General features: G+C 41.3%; 1 protein-coding gene across 16 annotated transcripts in view; it reads right to left on the reverse strand.

Annotated features, from left to right (window-relative positions):
• NBEA (neurobeachin) overlaps positions 1-22,918 on the reverse strand; it is a 748,862-nt gene that overhangs the window by 629,450 nt on the left and 96,494 nt on the right. For all 16 annotated transcript variants that reach the window (XM_075919178.2, XM_075919174.2, XM_075919172.2 and 13 more), the window contains exon 5: positions 6,818-6,939. In XM_075919178.2, the coding sequence (XP_075775293.2) occupies positions 6,818-6,939 (122 nt within the window). The remainder of the gene's footprint in view (positions 1-6,817; positions 6,940-22,918) is intronic.

Genomic DNA, 22,918 nt, shown 5'->3' on the forward strand with positions numbered 1-22,918 from the left:
TTCCAGATCTTAACTATCCTAACAGGGAGTTTTTCCTAATGTCCAACCTAAACCTCCCTTGCTGAAATTAAACCCATTGCTTCTTGTCCTATCATCAGAGGCTAAGGAGCATAATTTTTCACCCTCTTCCTTGTAAGAACCTTTTATGTCCCCTGTCACACTTTTCTTTTCCAGGCTAAAAAAATCCAGTTCTTTCACTCTTCCTTCATAGATAAGATGACCATATATCCCTATGCTGAATATGGGACACCTGGTAAAATTACTCTTACTCAAGTGAGTTCAATGGCAATTAATGAGAACTGCCTAGGGGACAGAGTAGCCTTGTAGGCCGGGGGTGGCCAACCTATTCTGGGCAAAGAGCCAAGATATCAGTGGATCCAGCGCAAACAGCCAGGGCAAAGTTGGCAAGAAAAAAAAAAAACAAAAAGAGTGCCCCTTTAAGAAAACACATTTAGAGGCTTTTTGGCCACATCAGGCTCCCGCTGGCTGACACCATCTTTAATAGCCACTCCGGATGGCTCCCTTGCCCCAATGAGCACAGGGAGCAGAGAAGAGAGGGACGTTTTCAGGGGCAGCTTTCTGAGCCGCAGGGAGGGCTTCCCGAGCTGTTCCGCGGAAGGAAGAGCCACATGTGGCTCGCAAGCCGCAGGTTGGCCACAGCTGTAGGCCCTGGGGGCAGAATGTAGGGTGTGAAGAGGGTGCTATGCTCCTGCCTGGGGAACTGCTGTGGAGCCTTCGAGGTCAGGGCACAACCAGGCTGGAAATAGCTTCCTCTCTGCCACTGAAGTGCTTAGCTGAGGGGCAGAGATCTTCCCCATGCCAAATTGTATGAGAATTTGGCACATGCAGGGCTTGGCTCCTCCTAGACAGCACCCTGAGACACAGAGTCTTGAGCTTTATTTGGGTGCCAGCCTAGGCAGAGGGAGTGGGGGGAAGGAAGGAGCCTGCCAGCCAGGGTATTAGTGAGCTGAATGATCTGACTGGGGTTTATTGTCCACACAGTGCTGGGAGCAAGATACATCCACTGGTGGGGGTATGGAACAGCAGCAGAATTAGAGTAGTAGGGGCATTGCAGGGAGGGAACAGTGAGAGGGTAAGTATGTAAAGGTGGGCCACAGAGATGACACATAATTGACTACCATGAGGACACACTCACCAACCTCCACAGCAAATAGCCAGTGCTAATTGGAAATGGAAAGGATGGTGAAAGGGGCAAACAGAAAGCATGAGCCACTGGATCCCCACAAATTCACCCCTGGTGGGTATACAGTTGGTGACCAAATACCTGTCCAAAACCAGGATCCACCAGTACTGATGGGAGGGGGAAAAAAAGAGGAAAAATGGGACAACTGTCCTACTTTTTTTTTTTTAAAGGGGGGGGGAGGGAACCTTCAGGAGGGCTTAAATACAGGACACGCCCTTTAAAAATTGGACATGTGGTCATTACTCATAGGTCCTGTTTTCTAGACCTTTCATCATTTTTGTTGCGCCTTTCTGGACCTTCTCCAGATTATTCACATATTACCTGAATTGTGGAGTCCAGAACTGGACCCAATACACTAGTTGAGGCCTAATCAGCACAGAGTAGAAGAATGACTTTTTATGTCTGTCTTCCAACACTCCTAGCTAATGCATCCCAGAATAATTTTTGGTTTTGATTTTTTTTTTTTGGCCACAGTATCACACTGACTGATATTTAGTTTGTGGTCCACTAGGAAGTCGTTTCCCATTTGTATGAGTAATGGATCCTTCCTTCCCAATTGGATTACCTTGCATTTATCCTTACTGAAAACCATCCTAAAGGAAACAAAAAGATACTAGATCTTTGTATTAATGAAGACTGGGGGATATGTGCGTGCTTTGAAATTATTTTCAAATTAAGAACATAACGGCCATACTGGGTCAAACCAAAGGTCCATCTATCTAGCCCATTATCCTGTCTGCCGACAGTGGCCATTACCAGATGCCCCAAAAGGAGGGATCACAGCAGGTAATCCTCATGTGATCCCTCCCCCATCACCCACCTCCAGAGAAACAGAGGTTAGAGATAGCCATGATGGGTAGGAATGGTAATTCCTGTTGATGGACCTAACCTCCATGAATCTATTTATCTCTTTTTTGAGCTCTGTTAAAGTTCTAGCCTTCACCACATCCCCTGGCAAGGAGTTCCACAGGTTGACTCTGCACTGAGTGAAGAAAAACTTGCTTTTGTTTGTTTTACACATGCTGCCTATTAATTATATTGTGGGAATAAGTAAATAACTTGTCATTCACTTTCTCCATACCTGTCATGATTTTATAGACCTCCATCATATCCTCCATTAGTCTCCTCCTTTCTAAGATGAAAAGTCCAAGTCTCTTTAATCTCTCTTCATATGGGACCCATTACAAATCCCTAATAATTTTTGTTGCCCTTTTCTGAACCTTATCCAATGTCAATATATCGTTTTTGAAACGCGGCAACCACGTCTGCATGCAGTATTCAAAATGTGGGCGTACCATGGTTTTATATAGAGGCAAGAAGATATTTTCTGTCATTCTCTCTTTAATGCCTTCTATCATTCTATTTGCATTTTCTCCTACACTGCACACTGAGTGGATGTTTTCAGAGAACTCTTCACAATGACTCCAAGATCTCTCTCTTGAGTAGTTGTAGCCAAATTAGTGCCCATCATATTGTATATATAGTTGGGATTATTTTTCCAACATGCATTATGATACATTTATCAACATTAAATTTCATTTGCCATTTTATTGCCCAATCACTTAGTTTGGTGAGATCTGTTTGAAGCTATCTTGAGCAGTTTAGTATCATCTGCTAATTGTGTCACCTCACTGTTTACCCCTTTCTTTAGAACATTTATAATAAGTTGAATAAGATGGGTCCCAGGATAGACCCTTGGGGGACCTCACTAGTTACCTCTCTCCACTCCGAAAACTTACATTTATTCCTACCCTTTGTTTCCTGTCTTTTAACCAGTTATCAATCATGAAAGGAGCTTCCCCTTATCCAATGAAAACTTACTTTACATAAGAGGGTCTGGTGAGGGACCATGTCAAAGGCTTTCTGGAAATCTAAGTATACTATATCCACTGGACCACCTTGTCCTCACGTTTGTTGACTCCCTCAAACAACTAACAGATTAGTAAGGCATGATTTCCCTTTACAGAAACCATGTTAACTTTTGCTCAACAAATTATGTTCTTCTATGTTTGACAATTTTATTCTTTACTATAATTTCAAATAATTTGCCCAGTACTGATGTTAGACTTACTGATCTGTAATTGCCAGGATCACCTCCAGAGCCCTTTTTAAATATTGGTGTCACATTAGTTATCTTCCAATCATTAGGTACGGAATCCAATTTAATGGATAGGTTACAAACCAGTTTTTAGTTCCACAATTTGCCATTTGAGTTATTTCAGAACCCATCTGGTCCTGGTGACTTATTACTGTTAAGTTTATCCAAAACCTCCTCTAATGATACCCCAATCTGGGACAATTCCTCAGATGAGTCACCTAAAAAGAATGGTCCAGGTTTGGGAATCTCCCCAATATCCTCAGCTGTGAAGACTGAAGTAAAGAATTTATTTAGCTTCTCTGCTATGACTATCATCTCTGAGTGCTCCTTTTGCATCTCGATCGTCCAAAGGCCCCACTAGTTATTTAACCAGCTTCCAGCTTCTGATGTACTTAAAGTAATAGTAAAATGTTTTAAGTTTCTGGCTAGCTGTTCTTCAAACTCCTTTTTGGCTTTTCTTATATTTTTACACTTAATTTGACAAAGTTTATGGTCCTTCTATTTTCCTCACTAGGATACGACTTTCACTTTATCTTTCACTGCTTCTTTTACTTGTTAAACCACAGTGGCACTTTTCTGGTTTTCTTACTGTGTTTTTAAATTTGGGGTATACATTTAAGTTGGGCCTCTATTATGCTGTTTTTGAAAAGTTTCCATGCAGTTTGAAGAGATTTTACTTTTGTCACTGTACCTTTTAATTTGTTGACCTAACTTCCTCATTTTTGTGTAGTTCCCCTTTCTGAAATTAAATGCCACAGTTTTGGGGAAAACAACTCAGCAGCACATCACAGAGATGTTAAATTTTATTATATTATGTTCACTATTTCCAAGTGGTCCAATTATATTTACCTCTTGAACCAGATTCTGCGCTCCAGTTAGGACTAAATCAAGAATAGCCTCTCCCCTTGTGGGTTCCAGAACTAGCTGCTCCAAGAAGAAGTCATTTAAGGCATAAAGAAATCGTATCCTGCATCCTGTCCTGAGGTGACATGTACCCAGTCAATATGGGGATAGTTGAATCCCCCACTATTACCATGTCTTTTTAATTTGATAGCCTCTCTAATCTCCCTTAGCATTTCATAGTCACTATCAATGTCCTGATCGGGCGGTCAATAATATATCCTTACTGCTATATTCTTATTATTGGAGCATGGAATTACTATCCATAGAGATTCTATGGAACATTTTGGCTCATTTAAAATGTTTACTTTCTATATTTTTTATTCTACATTTTCTTTCCTGTATAGTGCCACTCCTCCACCAGCATGACCTGTTCTGTCCTTCCGATATATTTTGTACCCTGGTATGACTGTGTCCTATTGATTGTCCTCATTCTACCAAGTTTCCGTGATGCCTATTCTATCAATATCTCCTTTAAAACTAGGCACTCTTGTTCACCCATTTTACTATTTAGACTATTTTTAATTGTGCCACTTCTCCATAGCAAAGCCATTAGCATGCTGTATATTTGAGAATGAGACCTAAGGCAATATATTTTAAGACTGAAATTAAAAGTATAATAAAAATAGTTAAGACAAAATAATAATTCATTTAGTAAGGAAATATTAAAGAAAATACATTTTCAGATTGCATGCCAAGGTTTTAAGCTTTTCCAAAGCAAAAATGGGCAGAAACTAGTTTAAGAGTTGTCCTGGATATATAGGCATTGCAGTCACACAAAATTTTAATAGATCATTTTAATTAAACACTGAAAGTACATAATAGTAATAAAATGCAAAACAATCTAATCCCATAATTCCAATTTAACTTTGAACATATACCTATAAAATATTTTTTCTCCACAGAAAGTATTGTATTCCCAGAGCACACTGGTCAGCTGAAAGATTCTTCAACTTTGAGGTATTTGATGCCTCTCAATGCTACATCTGAATAAGTTACTTAGCATTCTTACACAGTCAAAAACTAAGGCCAGGTCCACACTACAGGGGAAGGTCGGCTTAAGATACACAGTTCCAGCAACAGACAAAAAAAAATAGAAAGTCAATGCAAGAAACACTCCCATCTACTTCCCTTACTCTTCGCAAGGAGTTCGAGTACTAGTGCTGACAGGGGCAACCTGCAGTGTTAAATTTAGCAGGTCTTTACTAGACCTGCTAAATCGAATGCAGAAGATCAACTGCCATAGCACTGATCTTCCAGGAAGTCAAGATGTGGCTTAATTCTCTAATTAGACTACTTAACCCTAGTCTATTCTCAAGAGTGGAATCTGACAGGGATACAAGAAACATGTTAAGTGTTCCCACTCATGCTTATTAGTGTTGAATGTGGGTTTATCCCTCGCTGATAGAACAAAATAAAAATCAGGTTGATAAGCTCTCTCCGTGGTGTACAGTTTAAAAAAAAAAAAAAAAGACAGGTAGCTGCATTAGTCTCAGTCTGTAAAAACGGGTCCTGCGGCACCTTAAAGATTAACAAATTTATTTGGGCATAAACTATCAAGGGTAAAGAACACTTTGTCAGGTGTATTTTTACCCACAAAAGTTTATGCCCAAATAAATCTGATTGTCCTTAAGGTGCCACAGGCCTCCTCATTGCTTTTTTAGTTCAAAAAGAGTTCAGCTGAGTAGAAGTCATGAGTCCCTATGTTAAATTGAGCCTAACAATGAACCAGAAAGGCAAGCAGATAGATAAATGAGCATAAGCAACATTGTTATGCATAAGGGCATAGCTAGTAAAACTACATGAAAATTATTTGGGGAACAAATGCTTGTACAAGTGCTCAAGTTCAGACAAGATGACTAGTCCTTTCTTTGAGAGACAGTAGGATGGATGGGAATAGCTTGATCTTAAGGAAAAGATTAGGGTATATGCCAATCACATTCTGGATGAGAAAATTAATTTTATCTATCTATTGTGCCCTCTTCTATATCTGATTTATCAAATATTACATTTTTCTGATATTTTATAAACCTATGCAAAGTGAGGATAGATAGGAAACAACATTAGAACTTCCCTTTTATAGTTATCTGTAATATGCAGAAAAATTAAGCATGTAGTAATATTTGATCGATTGATCAGTAAGGAAAAAAACATTTGTAGGAGCCGCCTTCTTGTGGGTTTGTGTGGTGAGTGTACATATGGCAGGGGGAGACCTACATACTGAATGAGATGTGTAATATTTCTGACCATTCTAACACTTAAATAAGCAATCTTTGTGGTTTAAATACAATAGTAGCAGAAAGTAGAAGGGAAAGATAGAACATACAATGAAATATGTAATGCAGAGAATTTGGTCATGCTGTAGATCTTTCAAAGAAACCAAGGCTGTTTCTCTCATTCATAGATTTAACCTGTTTCTTATAGTTGATATAAAAAGAATATTGCTTGCGTTGTTGCATTTCAAATATTAGGAAATAAATAGCACAGGCAATCTTAGAGAAGTTTCTAACAAAGTAAAAATTATTAAAATGTGGAAATGCTGGCAAAAAGAGCTTCATCTACTATTTTTAAATTAACTTTTTAATAAGGAAAACAAATATGTATAAGTTACTTACCAATAGAGATAGGGCTTATCCTTATCTACATTAATATTGTTTAATGGATCCATACGAAACCAGGTGTTAAGAGTAAACCCATTTTGGTAAGGCCACTTAGCAATAGGAGGTAACGCAATTGCCTACATAAAAGGAAAAAGTAAAAGTACTAGTGTATGTAATGTGGATTTGCATTGTTTTAATCAAACATTACTATTATGAAAGGCCCAAAATATTTTAGTTACTGTACTATAAATGCTTTATTGTTAAACTACTCTTGAAATTTTCTTGTTTTAAATTCACCAACTACATAAATTATGTCAATTGAGGACTTAAGATATTAATAAACACAAATTATATTCTGACTACATTACAAAAGAGATAACATTCTGAGGAGAAAACAGAATACATTATTTTAATAGGTGTTAAAATTTTAATTCTGAAAACTGTAAAAATCAAATCAATTTAATTTAATATCAGGAGCAAATTATTCATGGTAGATGACAAGACAAAAGATGCAACAAATTGTAATTTTTTAAAATATGCCCTGTAAGGATTTGAAAACTATACTGCTATTTTCATGGCCTTTGACCTGATGTTACATACTGAAGTGGAGAAGTTTAGTAACTGGCCATGAGGATAAAACTAAACAAATGTTAGAGATTGGCCTGTGTGGAACTCAAAGGATGTGATTTAATCAGTGCCATGGCTGCTGGCATTTTTGAAAAAATGTTTGATTTTTCAAGGCTGTCATTGGCTGAAGAGTTGGCCTGCTGTATAGCGATAAATAATACATAGAATCATAGGACTGGAAGGGACCTCAAGAGGTCATCGAGTCCAGCCCCCCGCCCTCAAGGCAGGACCAAGCTCCGTCTACACCATCCCTGACAGATGTCTATCTAACCTGTTCTTAAATCTCTCCAGAGAGGGAGATTCCACCACCTCCCTTGGCAATTTATTCCAATATTTGACCACCCTGACAGTTAGGAATTTTTTCCTAATGTCCAATCTAAACCTCCCTTGCTGAACTTTAAGCCCATTACTCCTTGTCCTGTCCTCAGAAACCAAGAGGAACAAATTTTCTCCTTCCTCCTTGTGACACCCTTTTAGATATTTGAAAACCGCTATCATGTCCCCCCTTAATCTTCTTTTTTCCAAACTAAACAAGCCCAGTTCATGAAGCCTGGCTTCATAGGTCATATTCTCTAGACCTTTAATCATTCTTGTAGCTCTTCTCTATACCCTTTCCAATTTCTCCACATCTTTCTTGAAATGTGGCGCCCAGAACTGGACACAGTACTCCAGCTGAGGCCTAACTAGTGCAGAATAGTGCGGCAGAATGACTTCACGAGTTTTGCTTACAACACACCTGTTGATACAACCTAGAATCATATTTGCTTTTTTTGCAACAGCATCACACTGTTGACTCATATTCAACTTGTGGTCCACTATGACCCCTAGATCCCTTTCCGCCATGCTCCTTCCTAGACAGTCGCTTCCCATCTTGTATGTATGGAACTGATTGTTCCTTCCTAAGTGGAGCACTTTGCATTTCTCTTTATTAAACTTCATCCTGTTTACCTCTGACCATTTCTCTAACTTGCTACGGTCATTTTGAATTATGTCCCTATCCTCCAAAGAAGTTGCAACCCCACCCAGTTTGGTATCATCTGCAAACTTAATAAGCGTACTCTCTATCCCAATATCTACATCATTGATGAAGATATTTAACAGTACAGGTCCCAAAACTGACCCTTGCGGAACTCCACTTGTTATCCCTTTCCAGCAGGATTTAGCACCGTTAACAACAACTCTCTGACTACGGTTATCCAGCCAATTATGCACCCACCTTATCGTGGCCCTATCTAAGTTATATTTGCCTAGTTTATCAATAAGAATATCATGCGAGACCATATCAAATGCCTTACTAAAGTCTAGGTATATGACATCCACCGCTTCTCCCTTATCCACAAGACTCGTTATCCTATCAAAGAAAGCTATCAGATCAGTTTGGCATGACTGATTCTTCACAAACCCATGCTGGCTATTCCCTATCACTTTATTATCTTCCAAGTGTTTGCATATGATTTCATTAATTACCTGCTCCATTATCTTCCCTGGGACAGACGTTAAACTGACCGGTCTGTAGTTTCCTGGGTTGTTCTTATTCCCCTTTTTATAGAGGGGCACAATATTTGCCCTTTTCCAGTCTTCTGGTATCTCCCCTGTCTTCCATGATTTTTCAAAGATCATACCTAAAGGCTCAGATACCTCCTCTATCAGCTCCTTGAGTATCCTGGGATGCATTTCATCAGGACCTGGTGACTTGCTGACATCTAACTTTCCTAAGTGATTTTTTTCCTAACTTGTTCTTTGTGTATCCTATCTTCTAAAATTACCCTCTCTCTCCTTGTATTCACTACGTTAGGCACACCTCCAGACTTCTCGGTGAAGACCGAAACAAAGAAGTCATTGAGCATCTCCGTCATTTCCAAGTTTCCTGTTACTGCTTCTCCCTCCTCACTGAGCAGTGGGCCTACCTACTAATACAAGTTAGATACCCTTTCTTTTCTCATTATGGTACTTATAACTAAAGTGCCACACTTTCATGGGGTTTTTTTGGAATTAAATGTTTATGATACCACAGAGTATTATGGCAAAGTCCCAAATATGAGAGAGTTGTTCAAAACAAAATATAGCATATTTTTAGATAACTGAAATTAGGGAACAGCCTTCTGTATGACTATCTGCAAACAATGTTGTCTCACCTTTTTGTACATGACACAAAAAAGTACATGGAAATATTCTTCTAGGTAATAGGTCCATTTAATTCTAAAACTGAATAACCTATCTTCTTCAAGCGAGGCAAGATCGTTTTAAGTAGTATCTCAGACAAACATTTTACACTGGTTTTATTTAGTTTTTTGCCAAAGTTATCACTTATTCTAGGCTTTCTCTCTGCCCACCCCAAAGCAGTCCCACATCAGTGCATTTTTCAAAGGGACAGAAGAGTGTGTGAAGAGGGAATGAACAACGATGAACAAATAGGTATTATAGAACAAACTAGAGTAACTTGGATTCCTTGAGCAGGGAAAGATTAATACATTTCAGTTATCTAGTAGAGGAAGTTAACATTTGTGCTATCCTGATTAGGAAGTATGGAAAGGGTATTAACTTTGTGGACTACTTAAAAGCCGAATAGGTTAATCACACAACCACCCACCTAGAAAAGATTTAGAACAACTGCCACAACTCCAAGCATAAGCTAGTATGTAATAAACTTGCTTGCTTGGGGAATAGTAAGTTATTTGCCTGTTTTGAGGGGAGAGAGGAAAAACATTTCATACTAACAATAAAAAAGTGTTATAATTGGACACAGCATGATGTGAAACTGTATTAAGTACTTTGGGGAGGGCAGTGTTTCTTTTTGTTTATCCCAAAAAGCACCACCAAGAATAGAGTAATACCTGTTATTTCCATAACACAAAAAAAAGAAGAAAAAGAAAAAGTATGCTATTTGCACAGCTCTCAAATTTTCTCTATTTTGAAGAGTGTCAGGTTTTTTAGCCCCTAATATGCCATAAAAGTTTAATTCTATTGTTAAAAATTCACAAATTCATAGAAATATAGGGGACCTCAAGAATTCATAAACCCGGCCCCTCATGCTGAGGTATGATCAAAAATATACCTAGACCATCCCTGACAGATGTCTGCTAGACACTTCTTAGAAACTTCCAATTCCACAATCCCTATGGGAAGCCTATACCAAAGCTTAACTATTCTTGCAGAGTTGGGGGGGAAATTAATACTTAAGGGTGTATCTAGACTACAGGGTTTTTTTTTTTGTTTTTTGTTTTTTTGTTTTTTTGTTTTTTAAGAAAAGTGGCCTTTTTTCAAAAAAACTTGCCCTGTGTCTAGACTGCTGCCATGTACTTTCGAAAGTAAATCGAAAGAACACGGCAGTTTTTTTTCAACCACAGAAAACCTCATTTTACAAGGAAAAGCTCCTTTTTCAAAAGTGCTCTTTCAAAAAAAGGCGCTATGTAATGCAAACTATGCTTTTTTCAAAAGAAAGCTTCCAGACTGCCTGGGTGCTCTCTTTCGATAAAGCAGCTTGCTTTTTCGAAAGTACTGGTTGTAGTCCTAAGACGCTCTTTTTTGAAAGAGGCTTTTTCAAAAGTATCTTCCGAAAAAGCCTCTTTCGAAAGATGCTTGCAGTCTAGACAGCCTAACTTAAATCTCCTTTGCTGCAGACCATGGCCACTGCTTCTTGTCCTACTTCATTAGATATGGGGAACAAATGTTCACCATCTTCTTTATAAAAAGCTCATAATACATCTGAAGACTTATCACTATGGTGCACATGCATAACCCCACAGTTGAAAACAGGGACACATCACTGAGGGACAAACTAGCCTTTTTCCAAATTATTTCCACATTAGATAATTAGTATCAAAAGAATATATCACACATAGTATAAAGGTTCCCAATATGAATACTTCAAGTCTGTCATATATGGTGTCCCACTTTTGAGCCTTGACAAGCTGAGAGTCAATTATATGTGTTTCACATTTATATAACAAGATAGATTGTAAATTCTTCAGGACAGAAACCTAAGATATCCTTCAAATAATCCCATGTATTGTGCTTACTCTCAAGTAAACCACTGACACTTTTATAAATTGTCCCCAGGACAGAATCCTAAGATATCCTTCAAATAATCCCATGTATTGTGCTTACTCTCAAGTAAACCACTGACACTTTTATAAATTGTCCCCAGGACAGAATCCTAAAATATCCTTCAAATAATCCCATGTATTGTGCTTACTCTCAAGTAAACCACTGACACTTTTATAAATTGTCCCCAAGTAAGAACCTGAATATATAACTACAAGATTTTAATTTTTTACATTTTCAAGATATTTTTTAATTCTAGCCTTTTATTTTGTATATTAGGTAGCAGAATATATATACTTATATACACATACACACAGGGCTCGACAAATTGCTATATCTACTCACCCATGGCGAGTAGATCTCAGCTGGTCGCCCGATCACTGGTGCTGCACTCATGTGCAGTGCCAGTCTGGCGCATGCGCGATGCGGGGCTGGCGAGTAGATCTCACCATGGTTCATCAAGCCGTGTGTGTGTGCGCGCGCACATGCGCACGAGTGTAAGACACACACAATCTTGCCTAATTCTTCCATTATTCATATTTGCCATTCTTTTATGCTCCTTTCGTCTTATTCTACATATTACTCAAAATTCATCAAGAGACCTCATCAATAAAAATAAACACAGAGAAAAACCCATTGGCAAAGGTGTCTTATTTCCCTCTAGAGAAAGTCCAGAGAAGAGCCAAACAATAATTAAAGGTCTAGAAAACATGAGCTATGAGAGAAGACTGAAAAAACTTAGTTTCTTTAGTTTGGAAAAGGGAAGACTGGAAGGGGACATGGCAGCAGCTTTCAAGTACCTAAAGGCGGTGTTAGAAGGAGGAAAGTGAAAAATTATTCTCCTTATCCTCTGATGATAGGACAAGCAGCAATGGGCTCAAATTGCAGCAAAGGAGGTTTAGATTGGACATTAGGAAAAACTCCATTAGGATGCTTAGGCACTGGAATAGGGTATAGATATCTCCAGTGACGGAGATTCCAAGAGCAGGTTAGACAGACATTGGTCAGAAATTATCTAGATGGTGCTTGTTCCAGCCGAGAGGGCAGGGGACTGGATTTGATGACCTCTCAAGGTCCCTTCCAATATTCTCTGATTCTACAATTCTATAAGAATGGCCACACTGATCCAGACCAAAGGCCCATCTACCTAAGTATCCTGTCTTCCGACAGTGCCCAATGTCAGGTGCCTCAGAGGAACCAACAGAAGATCCATCACGTGACCCATCCCTTTCTCCTATTCCCAGCTTCTGACAAACAGAGGCTAGGGACACCATTTCTGTCTATCCTGGCTAATAGACATTGATTAACTAATTCTCTATAAATTCATCAAGGCCAAAATTTCACTTAAGTTCTAGTGTTATGGGAACAAATAAGTAACTCTTCCTTATTTACTTTCTCTGCATCAGCCATGATTTTCTAGACCTTTACCCTATCCCCCCCTTAATCTTCTCTTTTCTAAGCTAAAAGTCCCAGTTTTATTAATCTCTCCGCATACGACAGCTGTTCCATACGACTAATCATTTTTGTTTCTCTTTTCTGAACTTCCCCAAATGCCAATATAGCTTTTTTATAGATGGGGCGGTCATATCTGCACACAGTATACAAGATGTGGGCATATGATTGATTTATATAGGGGCAATAAGATATTCTGTGCCTCATTCTCTATCCTTTCTTTAAATCATGCCCAACATTGTTTACTTTTTTTGACCAGTGCTGCACATTGAGTTTTCAGAGAACTATCCACAATGATGCCAAGATCGCTTTCTTGAAGGGTAAACAGCCAAATTAGTTCCCATCATTTTATACACAACTGGGATTGTGTTTTCCAATATGCATTACTTTGCATTTATCAACACTGAAATTCATCATCCATTTTGTTGCCCAGACAACTAGTTTTCAGATCCTTTTGAAGTTCTTCACAGTCTGCTTTGGTCTGACCTATTTTAAGGGGATAACCATCTGCAAATGAATGACCTAAACATACTGAATTGTCTAACAACATTTAAGTAAAATATATAGAATCCATGATTGAGCCTGTATCAAAAATTGAGTTAAAGTTTGCTTTTCTGTATAACAATTCATAAGAACATAAGAATGGCTGTACTGGGTCAGACCAAAGGTCCATCTAGCCCAGTAGCCTGTCTGTCGACAGTGGCCAGCACCAGGTGCCCAAGAGAGGGTGGACTGAAGACAATGATCAAGCGATTTGTCTCCTGCCATCCCTCTCCAGCCTCTGACAAACAGAGGCCAAGGACACCAATTCTATCCCCTGGCTAATAGCCTTTTATGGACCTAATCTCCACGAAATTATCTAGCTTCTCTTTAAACTCTGTTATAGTCCTAGCCTTCACACTGTGTGAAGAAGAACTTTCTTTTATTAGTTTTAAACCTGCTACCCATTAATTTCATTTGGTGTCCTCTAGTTCTTCTATTATGGGAACTAATAAATAACTTTTCTTTATCGGCCCTCTCCACACCACTCATGATTTTATAGACCTCTATCATATCCCCCCTCAGTCTCCTCTTTTCTAAACTGACAAGCCCCAGTCGCTTTAACCTCTCTTCATATGGGACTCATTCCAAACCCCTAATCATTTTAGTTGCCTTTTTCTGAACCCTTTCCAAGGCCAAAATATCTTTTTTGAGGTGAGGAGACCACATCTGTATACAGTATTCAACATGTGGGCGTACCATAGTTTTATACAGGGGCAGTAAGATATTCTGGGTCTTATTTTCTATCCCTTTCCTAATAATTCCTAGCATCCTATTTGCCTTTTTGACCGCCGCTGCACACTGCGTGGAAGTTTTCAGAAAAAAGGGAGTTACTCACCTCATGCAATAACGAGTGTTCTTCGAGATGTGTCCCCATGGGTGCTCCACTCTAGGTGAAGGGTCACCCTGAGCCACAGATCGGAGCTTTGTATAGCTGTTTCCCCTGTTGAGCCACGCATGCCCAGGAGGCGTCTCGAGCCCTTCCCGCCTCCTGAGGAGCACGGCTCAACCCCCTCCCTTTCAGTTCGTCTCCTCTCGAGAATTTTGACTCCGAGCAGAGGGGAGGTAGGAAGGGTCGTGAAGCACCCATGGGGACACACATCTCGAAGAACACTCATTACTGCACGAGGTGAGTAACTCCCTTTTCTTCTTCGAGTAGTGTCCCCATGGGTGCTCCACTCTAGGTGACTACAAAGCAGTATTCAACGTAAGGCTGGAGGGAGCCAGAGTCATTGTTTGGCAGTGGTAGAGAGCACTGCTGTGGCAACTGCTGAATCACTTTTGAGTTGTGGAAGAATAGCATAGTGTTTAGCAAAAGTATGGTCTGAAGACCATGTTGCTGCCCGGTAAATGTCTTTTAAGGGAACATTGCCCAGAAAGGCTGTAGAGGCAGCCATGGCTCGGGTGGAATGCGCTCGTGGTCTGCGCTGTAGCGGTCTATTGCCTAGAGAGTGGCACTTAATTATACATGTCAAAATCCACTTTGAGATTCGTTGCGATGATATTGGTGCCCCTTTTGATCATTCAGCGATGGAAATAAAAAGTCTTTCAGATTTACGAAATGGTTTTGTTCTTTCTAGGAAGAAGGCCAGAGCCCTCCAGATGTCCAGAGTATGCAGGGTGACATCTCTCTGTGAAGAGTGTGGTTTCGGGAAAAAGGTAGGTAATACGATTGGTTCGTTGACGTGAAATTCTGTACAGACCTTAGGCAGGAACGTCGGGTGGGGTCTAAGTATGACCGTATCCTTTGTGAAAACTGTGTAAGGGGGTTCCGACATTAGTGCTGCAAGTTCACTCACCTTTCTGACTGAGGTGATGGCTAAGAGGAAGCAGACTTCCATAAAAAGGAAGTGAAGTGGTATTGTTGCCAACAGTTCAAAGGGAGGTCTGGTCAGGTAGTCCAAAACAAGATTTAGGTCCCACAAGGGGGGGGTGAGGCCTTGTATGGTGGGTACACATTTTGGAGTCCTTTGAGGAACCTCTTCGTGATAGGATGGTTAAAAATGGAGAAGCCGTCCACCGAGGTATGAAATGCTGCTATTGCTGAGAGATGTACTCAGAGAGGAAATTGACAGTCCTGATGTTTTAAGGTCCATAATAGAGGTTGGACCGCTAGCTTGTGAAGGTATGGGTACCAGGTTTGGCGAGACCATGATGGGGCAATCAGGATGACTAGGGCATTGTCTCGCAGGATTTTGCGTAGGACTCTTGGGATGAGAGGTATGGGGGGAAGGCGTAATGTAGGGGGGGCTGCCCATTTGATTAGAAAGGCATCCCCCAGAGAATGCTTGCCAAGTCCCGCACGTGAGCGGAATTGGGGACATTTGGAATTCTGGGCCGAAGCGAAGAGGTCTATAGATGGCTGTGCCCACTGGTGGAAAACTGAGTTTAGGACCTCTGTATGTAATTCCCATTCATGGTCTAAGGTGAAGTTTCGACTGAGGGAATCCTCTCTGGTATTGTTCACCCCTGGCAGATAGGATGCTATGAGAGTGACCTGGTTGCGGATGCACGAGTTCCAAAGGCGAATAGCTTCCGCGCATAGGGAGCGGGCTCCGCCCTGTCGGTTTAGGTAGAACATCGTGCAAATATTGCCTGTTAGGATGCGAACTGTATGATTGGCGATGTCGGAAGCAAAGTGTGCGCAAGCGTTCTTTACTGCTCTTAATTCGAGAATGTTGATGTTCAAGAGTGTCTCGTTTGGGGACCACTTGCCCTGAACTTTGCGGCTATCCATATGTGCACCCCTGCCAAGGAGGGAGGCATCCGTGGTAATTTGGATAGTGGGTTCGGTTTGTTGGAATGGAACCCCTGCCAGAAGATTGTTTGGCATGGTCCAACATGGTAGGGATGCAAGCACGTTTGGTGGGATAGTAATTCTCTTGCTTCGAGGGTGTCGTGATGGGATGTAAACGGTCGCCATCCAGAACTGGAAGCATCGAAAGTGTAGGCGAGCATGGTGGACTACGTAGGTGGTGGAAGCCATGTGTCCCATTAGTCGGAGGCATGCAAGTACTGTGGTAGTAGGCATTGTGAGCATCCCGGTTATAATTTCCTGTATAGTTGCAAAACGTTGCCAAGGTAGGTATGCTCGGGCTGTAACGGAGTCCAGTCGTGCGCCAATGAACTCTATATCTTGGACCGGGTGCAGCGTTGATTTGTCTTTGTTGATCAGGAGGCCTAGACAATTGAGGAGGGCCGTGGTCGTATGAATCATAGAGGTGGTTTCGGCGTATGAGGATCCCTTTGGAAGGCAGTCATCCAGGTAGGGGAATAGGATAACGTTCTGCTGTCTGAGGTACGCAGCTACAACAGCTAGTACTTTCGAGAACACCCTCGGAGCTGATGAGAGGCCGAAGGAAAGAACGTTGTATTGGAAGTGGTCTGGACCGAGCGCAAAGCGTAGGTATCATCTGTGGGAGGGGTGGATGGTTATATGGAAATAGGCATCTTGGAGGTCGAGGGCTGCGAACCAGTCCCCTTGATCTAGCGCAGGAATGATTGCGGAGAGAGTGACCATCTTGAAACGCTGTTTCTTGAGACATTTGTTCAGTTTGCGGAGATCCAATATAGGTCTCCAACCCCGTTCTTTTCTCGGTCAAGAAATAGTTCGAGTAAAACCCTCTCTCGTGGAACTCTCGGGGAACCCTTTCTATAGCTCTGATGATGAGGAGCCAATTGATTTCTTATTTAGAAGGGTTTCGTGAGAGTGGTCCCTGAAAAGGGACGGGGTAGGGGGTAGGGTAGGGGGATAGAAATAAAAGGGATGGTATAGCCCACTTGAATTATCTCTAGGACCCAGAGGTCCACTGTTATGGATTCCCACTGTGGGAGGAAAGCGCACAAGCGGTGGTTGAATAGATGGCCGTATTGAGGTGGTGCTAGATCGTGAGGGAGGTCTTGCAGGCCCTCGACCAAATGTTCAAATTTGCTGCTTAGATGGTTGGGTAGCCAGTGGGCAGGCTTAGTTGGGTCGCCTTCTGGGACCTCGCAGTCTTGGTCTGGTGTCTTCATAAGGCCTCTGTGGTCGATTGTATTGTCCATACCGGTATCGATTATATGAATTATATGGGGTGTATCGCCTGCGTTTATAGGGTGGTGTGCACATACCTAACGTGCAAGTGTGGACTTAGAATTTTTCCTGTTGTGGAGCATTTCGTCCGTAGTGCCTGCCAATAACTTTTGCTTGTCGAATGGCAAGTCTTCCACTTTGGGCTGGAGTTAGTGGGGAACTCCAGACGACTGGAGCCAAGAAGCTCTATGCATCACCACCGCTGTAGCTGTAACTCAGGCTGCAGTGTCAGCTACATCCATTGCCGTTTGGAAAGCGGTGCGGGCAATCATATGGCCCTCATGAACTATTGATTTTAAGATGGGTCTTTTGGAGTCGGGGAGATGTGCCATTAGTTCTCCCAGTTTTGAGTAGTTGCCAAAGTCGTGATTTGCTAAGAGAGCAGAGTAGTTTGATATTCTGAGTTGTAGAGTGGAAGAGGAGTATATTTTCTTGCCAAAGGAGTCCAACTTTTTGTGGTCCTTGTCTGCATTGCCTGTCCTATATTGTGGAAGCTTCGCTCGTTGTTGTGCTGAGTCCACGACTAGTGAGTTAGGTTGTGGGTGAGTGAAGAGAAAGTCGTTGTCTTTTGAGGAGACAAAGTACTTTGCCAATTTTCCTGTTAGTTGGTTGGATGGATGCAGGCGTCTTCCACAGATCTTCTGAGGTCTCCATGATTGCCTCGTCTATGGGTAGGGCAATCTTGCCATGTAGTGTCCGATGTAGATTCTTTAGCAATTGGTATTGTTTCTTCTGCACCTCTTGCAGGGAGACATTCTGGCTTGTCGCTACTCTCTTGAATAGTTCTTGGAACTGTTTTAGATCATCAATTGTTCCAGTGTTTGATGGTACTACGGCGTCCTCTGGTTGTGCATCAAGGGCATCAGAGTGTGTGACTTTTACTGACTGAGTATCTGAGTCATTGTCAGATTCGTTCCGCCTCGTCCTCCGAAAAACTTGATGGAGGTAGGGGCTGGGGCCGGGGCAAACTTCTCTGGGATGCGGTGGAGCCAGGTGGGGAGCAGTGTCCATATGGCTCCCAGTGTTCCCACGGTCCCCATTGCGGTGGATAAGGTGGAGGTGGGTAAAGCCAGTATGGGTGCCATGGGCCATGTTGTGGCAGAGCCCTATATTGGTGGGAGCGAGCCTTCCCAGGTGACGGATGTCGCGAGGAATAGACCGTGCGGTGGTCATCATCAGGAAGGGGAGTGTCGTGAAGAGACAACGGTGATATCAACCTGGGAGGGGATTGCCTTGATGGAGACCTCCCAGGAGAGTAAGAAGTAGAGGGCAGGCACAGATAATGATGCCTGCTGTATGGATCAGTCTCTTGTTGGGGCTGATCCCTAGCAGCCTCATCTGGCTGCTTGTCTGGCTGTGGCAGGACCAGCGGAGCATCATCTGGTGCCAGTGGCTTCGGAAGCTGCCCATCCTTTTGCTGCGGTGCCGTGACTTTAAGAGGCACCGCAGTTTTAAGCCGTGGTGTAGCTTTCGGCGCCGCAGAGGCTTGAAGCGGCACCGGGGCTGGAAGCGGTGCCGCAGTTTCAAACGGCACCGCGGTTTGAAGTGGCGCCGGCTTTTCATGCCATGCCGGCTGCTTAGAGCGCTCCCAGGGCCGCTCAGCTGTTGAGCGCCCCGATGCCAGCACGGAGTGGGAGGATCACCCCGAAGCCTTAGTGGCAGGGGACTTCCCAGCCTGGTGTGCCTCTCTTCTGTGACTGGGAGAGGAAGAGGCTGGAAGGGAGCGGGATGGAGAGGGTCTCGCTCTCGGAATGTTTCTGGAAGGCGGCGGAGGCTCTTGCCGCGCTATAGATTGTTCCCCTGCAGGCTGTAAAGCTTTTTCAAATAAAATCATTCTGAGGTGGAGCTCACGGTCTTTTCTAGCTCTCGCCGTTAGGTAATTGCAGTGGGTACAGTTGTGGGGAGAGTGGGTCTCCCCCAAACAACGTCTGAAGCTGGCATTGGGTCCCGGCATTGACTGCACATTTAAAAACTTGAGGAGCCGGACATTGCGGGCTTTCTCCTTCTTGAAATTAATATATTTATATTTATTGTTATAGTTTATGTGGTTTTGCTTCTTTTTTTTAATGTCTTTATGTCTCTCTTGTTTTGACAAGCGGGAGAACGCCAGTTCACCGGAGTCCCGATCTGAGGTAAGTTCAAGCCCCCTGAAGGGGGGGATTTAATTAAGTCTATTTTTCCTATTTCTAGTTTTTTTTTTTAAACAAGGAAAGAGTAACTTGGATAAAACAGAGGAAGCTAACTATGCCTAAATAACTAAGAGGAAAGAATTCAGTCTGACAGAGAGCTCCTGGCTGCTCCATCCGCTGACAAGGACGGTTAAAGAGGAACTGAAAGGGAGAGGGTTGAGCCGCGCTCCTCAGGAGGCAGGAAGGGCTCGAGACACCTCCTGGGCATGCGTGGCTCAACAGGGGAAACTGCTATTACAAAGCTCCGATCTGTGGCTCAGGGCGACCCTTCACCTACAGTGGAGCACCCACAGGGACACTACTCGAAGAAGAACTGTCCATAATAACTCCAAGATCTCTTTCCTGATTTGTTGTAGCCAAATTAGCCCCCATCATACTGTGCATATAGTTGGAGTTATTTTTCCCGATGTGCATTACTTTACACTTATCCACATTAAATTTCATTTGCCATTTTGTTGCCCAGTCACTCAGTTTGGTGAGATCTTTTTGGAGTCCCTCACAGCCTGCTTCTGTCTTGACTATCCTAAACAGTTTGGTATCATCTGCAAATTTTACCACCTCACTGCTTACCCCATTCTCCAGATCATTTATGAATAAGTTGAAAAGAACTGGTCCCAGGACTGACCCTTGGGGGACACCACTAGTTACCCCTTTCCATTCTGAAAATTTATCATTTATTCCTACCCTTTGTTTCCTGTCTTTTAACCAGTTCTCAATCCAAGAAAGAACCTTCCCTCTTATCCCATGGCTATGTAATTTACACAAGAGCCTTTGGTGAGGGACCTTGTCAAAGGCTTTCTGAAAATCTAAGTATACTATATCTACTGGATTCCCCTTGTCGGCATGTTTGTTAACCCCTTCAAAGAACTCTAATAGATTAGTAAAACAAGATTTCCTTTTACAGAAACCATGCTGACTTTTGTCCAACAAATTATGTTCTTCTACATGCCTCAATTTTATTCTTTACTATTGTTTCAACTAATTTTCCCGGTACTGAAGTTAGACTTACCTGTCTGTAATTGCCAGGATCGCTCTAGAGCCCTTTTTAAATATTGGTGTCACATTGGCTACCTTCCAGTCATTAGGTACAGAAGCCGATTTAAAGGATAGGTTTAAAGGGTAGTTTCTCCGCAATGGCTTTATCGTCCTTGATTGCTCCTTTTATAGCTCAATCACATAGGGGACCCACAGGTTTTTTAGCAGGCTTCCTGCTTCTAATGTACTTAACAAAATGTTTTTTATTTCTTTTTGAGTTTTTGGCTAGCTGTTCCTCAATCTTTTTTTGCTTTTCTGATTACATTTTTACACTTGATTTGACAGTGTTTATGTTCCTTTCTATTTATCTCACTAGGACTGGACTTCCACTTCTTAAAAAGATATCTTTTTGTCCCTCACTGCTTCTTTTACATGGTGGTTAAGACACGGTGACTCTTTTTTAGGTCTCTTGCTATGTTTTTTAATTTGGGGTATACATTTAAGTTGGGCCTCTATTACGGTGTCTTTAAAAAGTTTCCAAACAGCTTGCAGGGATTTGGCTCTAGTCATTGTGCCTTTTAATTTCTGTTTAACTAACGTCCTCATTTTTGTGTAATTCTCCTTTATGAAATTACATGCCAGGGTGCTGGACTACTGAGGTGTTCTTCCCACCACAGGAATGTTAAATGTTATTATGGTCACTATTCCCAAGCGGTCCGGTAACAGTTATTTCCTGGACCTGATCCTGCACTCCACTCAGGACTAAATCGAGAATTGCCTCTCCCCTTCTGGGTTCCTGCACCAGCTGCTCCAAGAAGCAGTCATTTAAGCCATTGAGAAATTTTCTCCCCGCTTCTCTTCCTGAGGTGACATGTATCCAGTCAATATGGGGATAATTAAAATCCCCCATTATTATAGAATTCTTTATTTTGGTAGCCCCTCTAATCTCCCTCAGTATTTCAATGTCAGTATCGCTGTCCTGATCAGGTGGTCGGTAATATATCCCTACTGCTAATTTCTTATTATTGGAGCATGTAATTACTATCCATAGTGATTCTATGCAACATGTTGATTCATTTAATATTTTTATTTAATATTAATTCAGAAAAAATACAACTAACTTTTGAGGTCAAGCTTTAATAATGTGTCACAAGAGGTCATATACTATATATGAAGGGCTCCTTTTGCTTAATAAAAATGTTCATGTTATTTTGTGTCTTTAATTAAATTACAGTTAATATCTTAATGGAGTGCGACACAAATGACGACCAAAGGGTACTTCTCATATACAAGCAATATATTGTTCACCATATAATTCATCATTTTATAACATACTAATGAAGTACAATTAATAAGAACGTGGAAATATTAAGTACTCATTGCTTGAATAAAAGCATATAGTTATAGTGCTTTACTATCCAAAATAACAAAAGATGTACAAAATCTAGTGTGAAGGCTCTATTTAGTTAAAAATCACAAAAATATGGTGATTTACATCACCCAATGAGAAAACCCTTCTCTTTAGAAACTGAGTTCAAATAAAAAAGTTTATTAAAATTTATTTAAAGTGAAGTTTTTTACATAGGGTACATCTAGACTACATTTTAATTTCGAAAGAGGATCTTTTTTTAAAGAATTTTTTGGAAGCAGATTGTTCAAAAGCGAAAGGAGTCTGGACGCTTTTTTTCAGAAAAACATTTTTTGAAAAAACGCGTAAACCTTTTTTAGGAAGAGCAGTTTTTCAAAAAAGTGGGGGAGAGGGGGGTAGGTCTGAACAAACTGCATCCAGACGACTTTTGCTTTCAAGAGACCCACTTTCAAAAAAGTGATCGGAATTCCCTGGGAATTTGAATATCCTCTTTCAAAATTAAAATGTAGTCTAGATGTGCCCTATTATAGTGATTTTAATCAACTCACCCTTGGTTCTAACCCTGATTGTTAACAATGAGGGTGTTAATATCATCCCCTCTGAAGATATGTGCATGTGTTTTCATTTTGCTTTTTTTAAAATCTGCTCATGTGGTTATCAAACTGGATCTACTCTAGGGACGAATCATGGTTCTTCAGTGAAAGATGCTGCTGAGCGCAGGACTGCTGTTTTATTCAATTTCTGTTGCAAAAATTGGAAGGTATATTGTATGTGTAGAGAGGTAAAGATTTGCAAAAAGAGAAAGGATGTTTGGGACAGTTAAATGCTGCTCTGGTGAACTAGATTCT

The sequence above is a fragment of the Pelodiscus sinensis genome, chromosome 1 (assembly GCF_052426305.1).
Source record: "Pelodiscus sinensis isolate ZL-2025 chromosome 1, ASM5242630v1, whole genome shotgun sequence".
Classification (NCBI taxonomy): Eukaryota; Metazoa; Chordata; order Testudines; family Trionychidae; genus Pelodiscus; species Pelodiscus sinensis.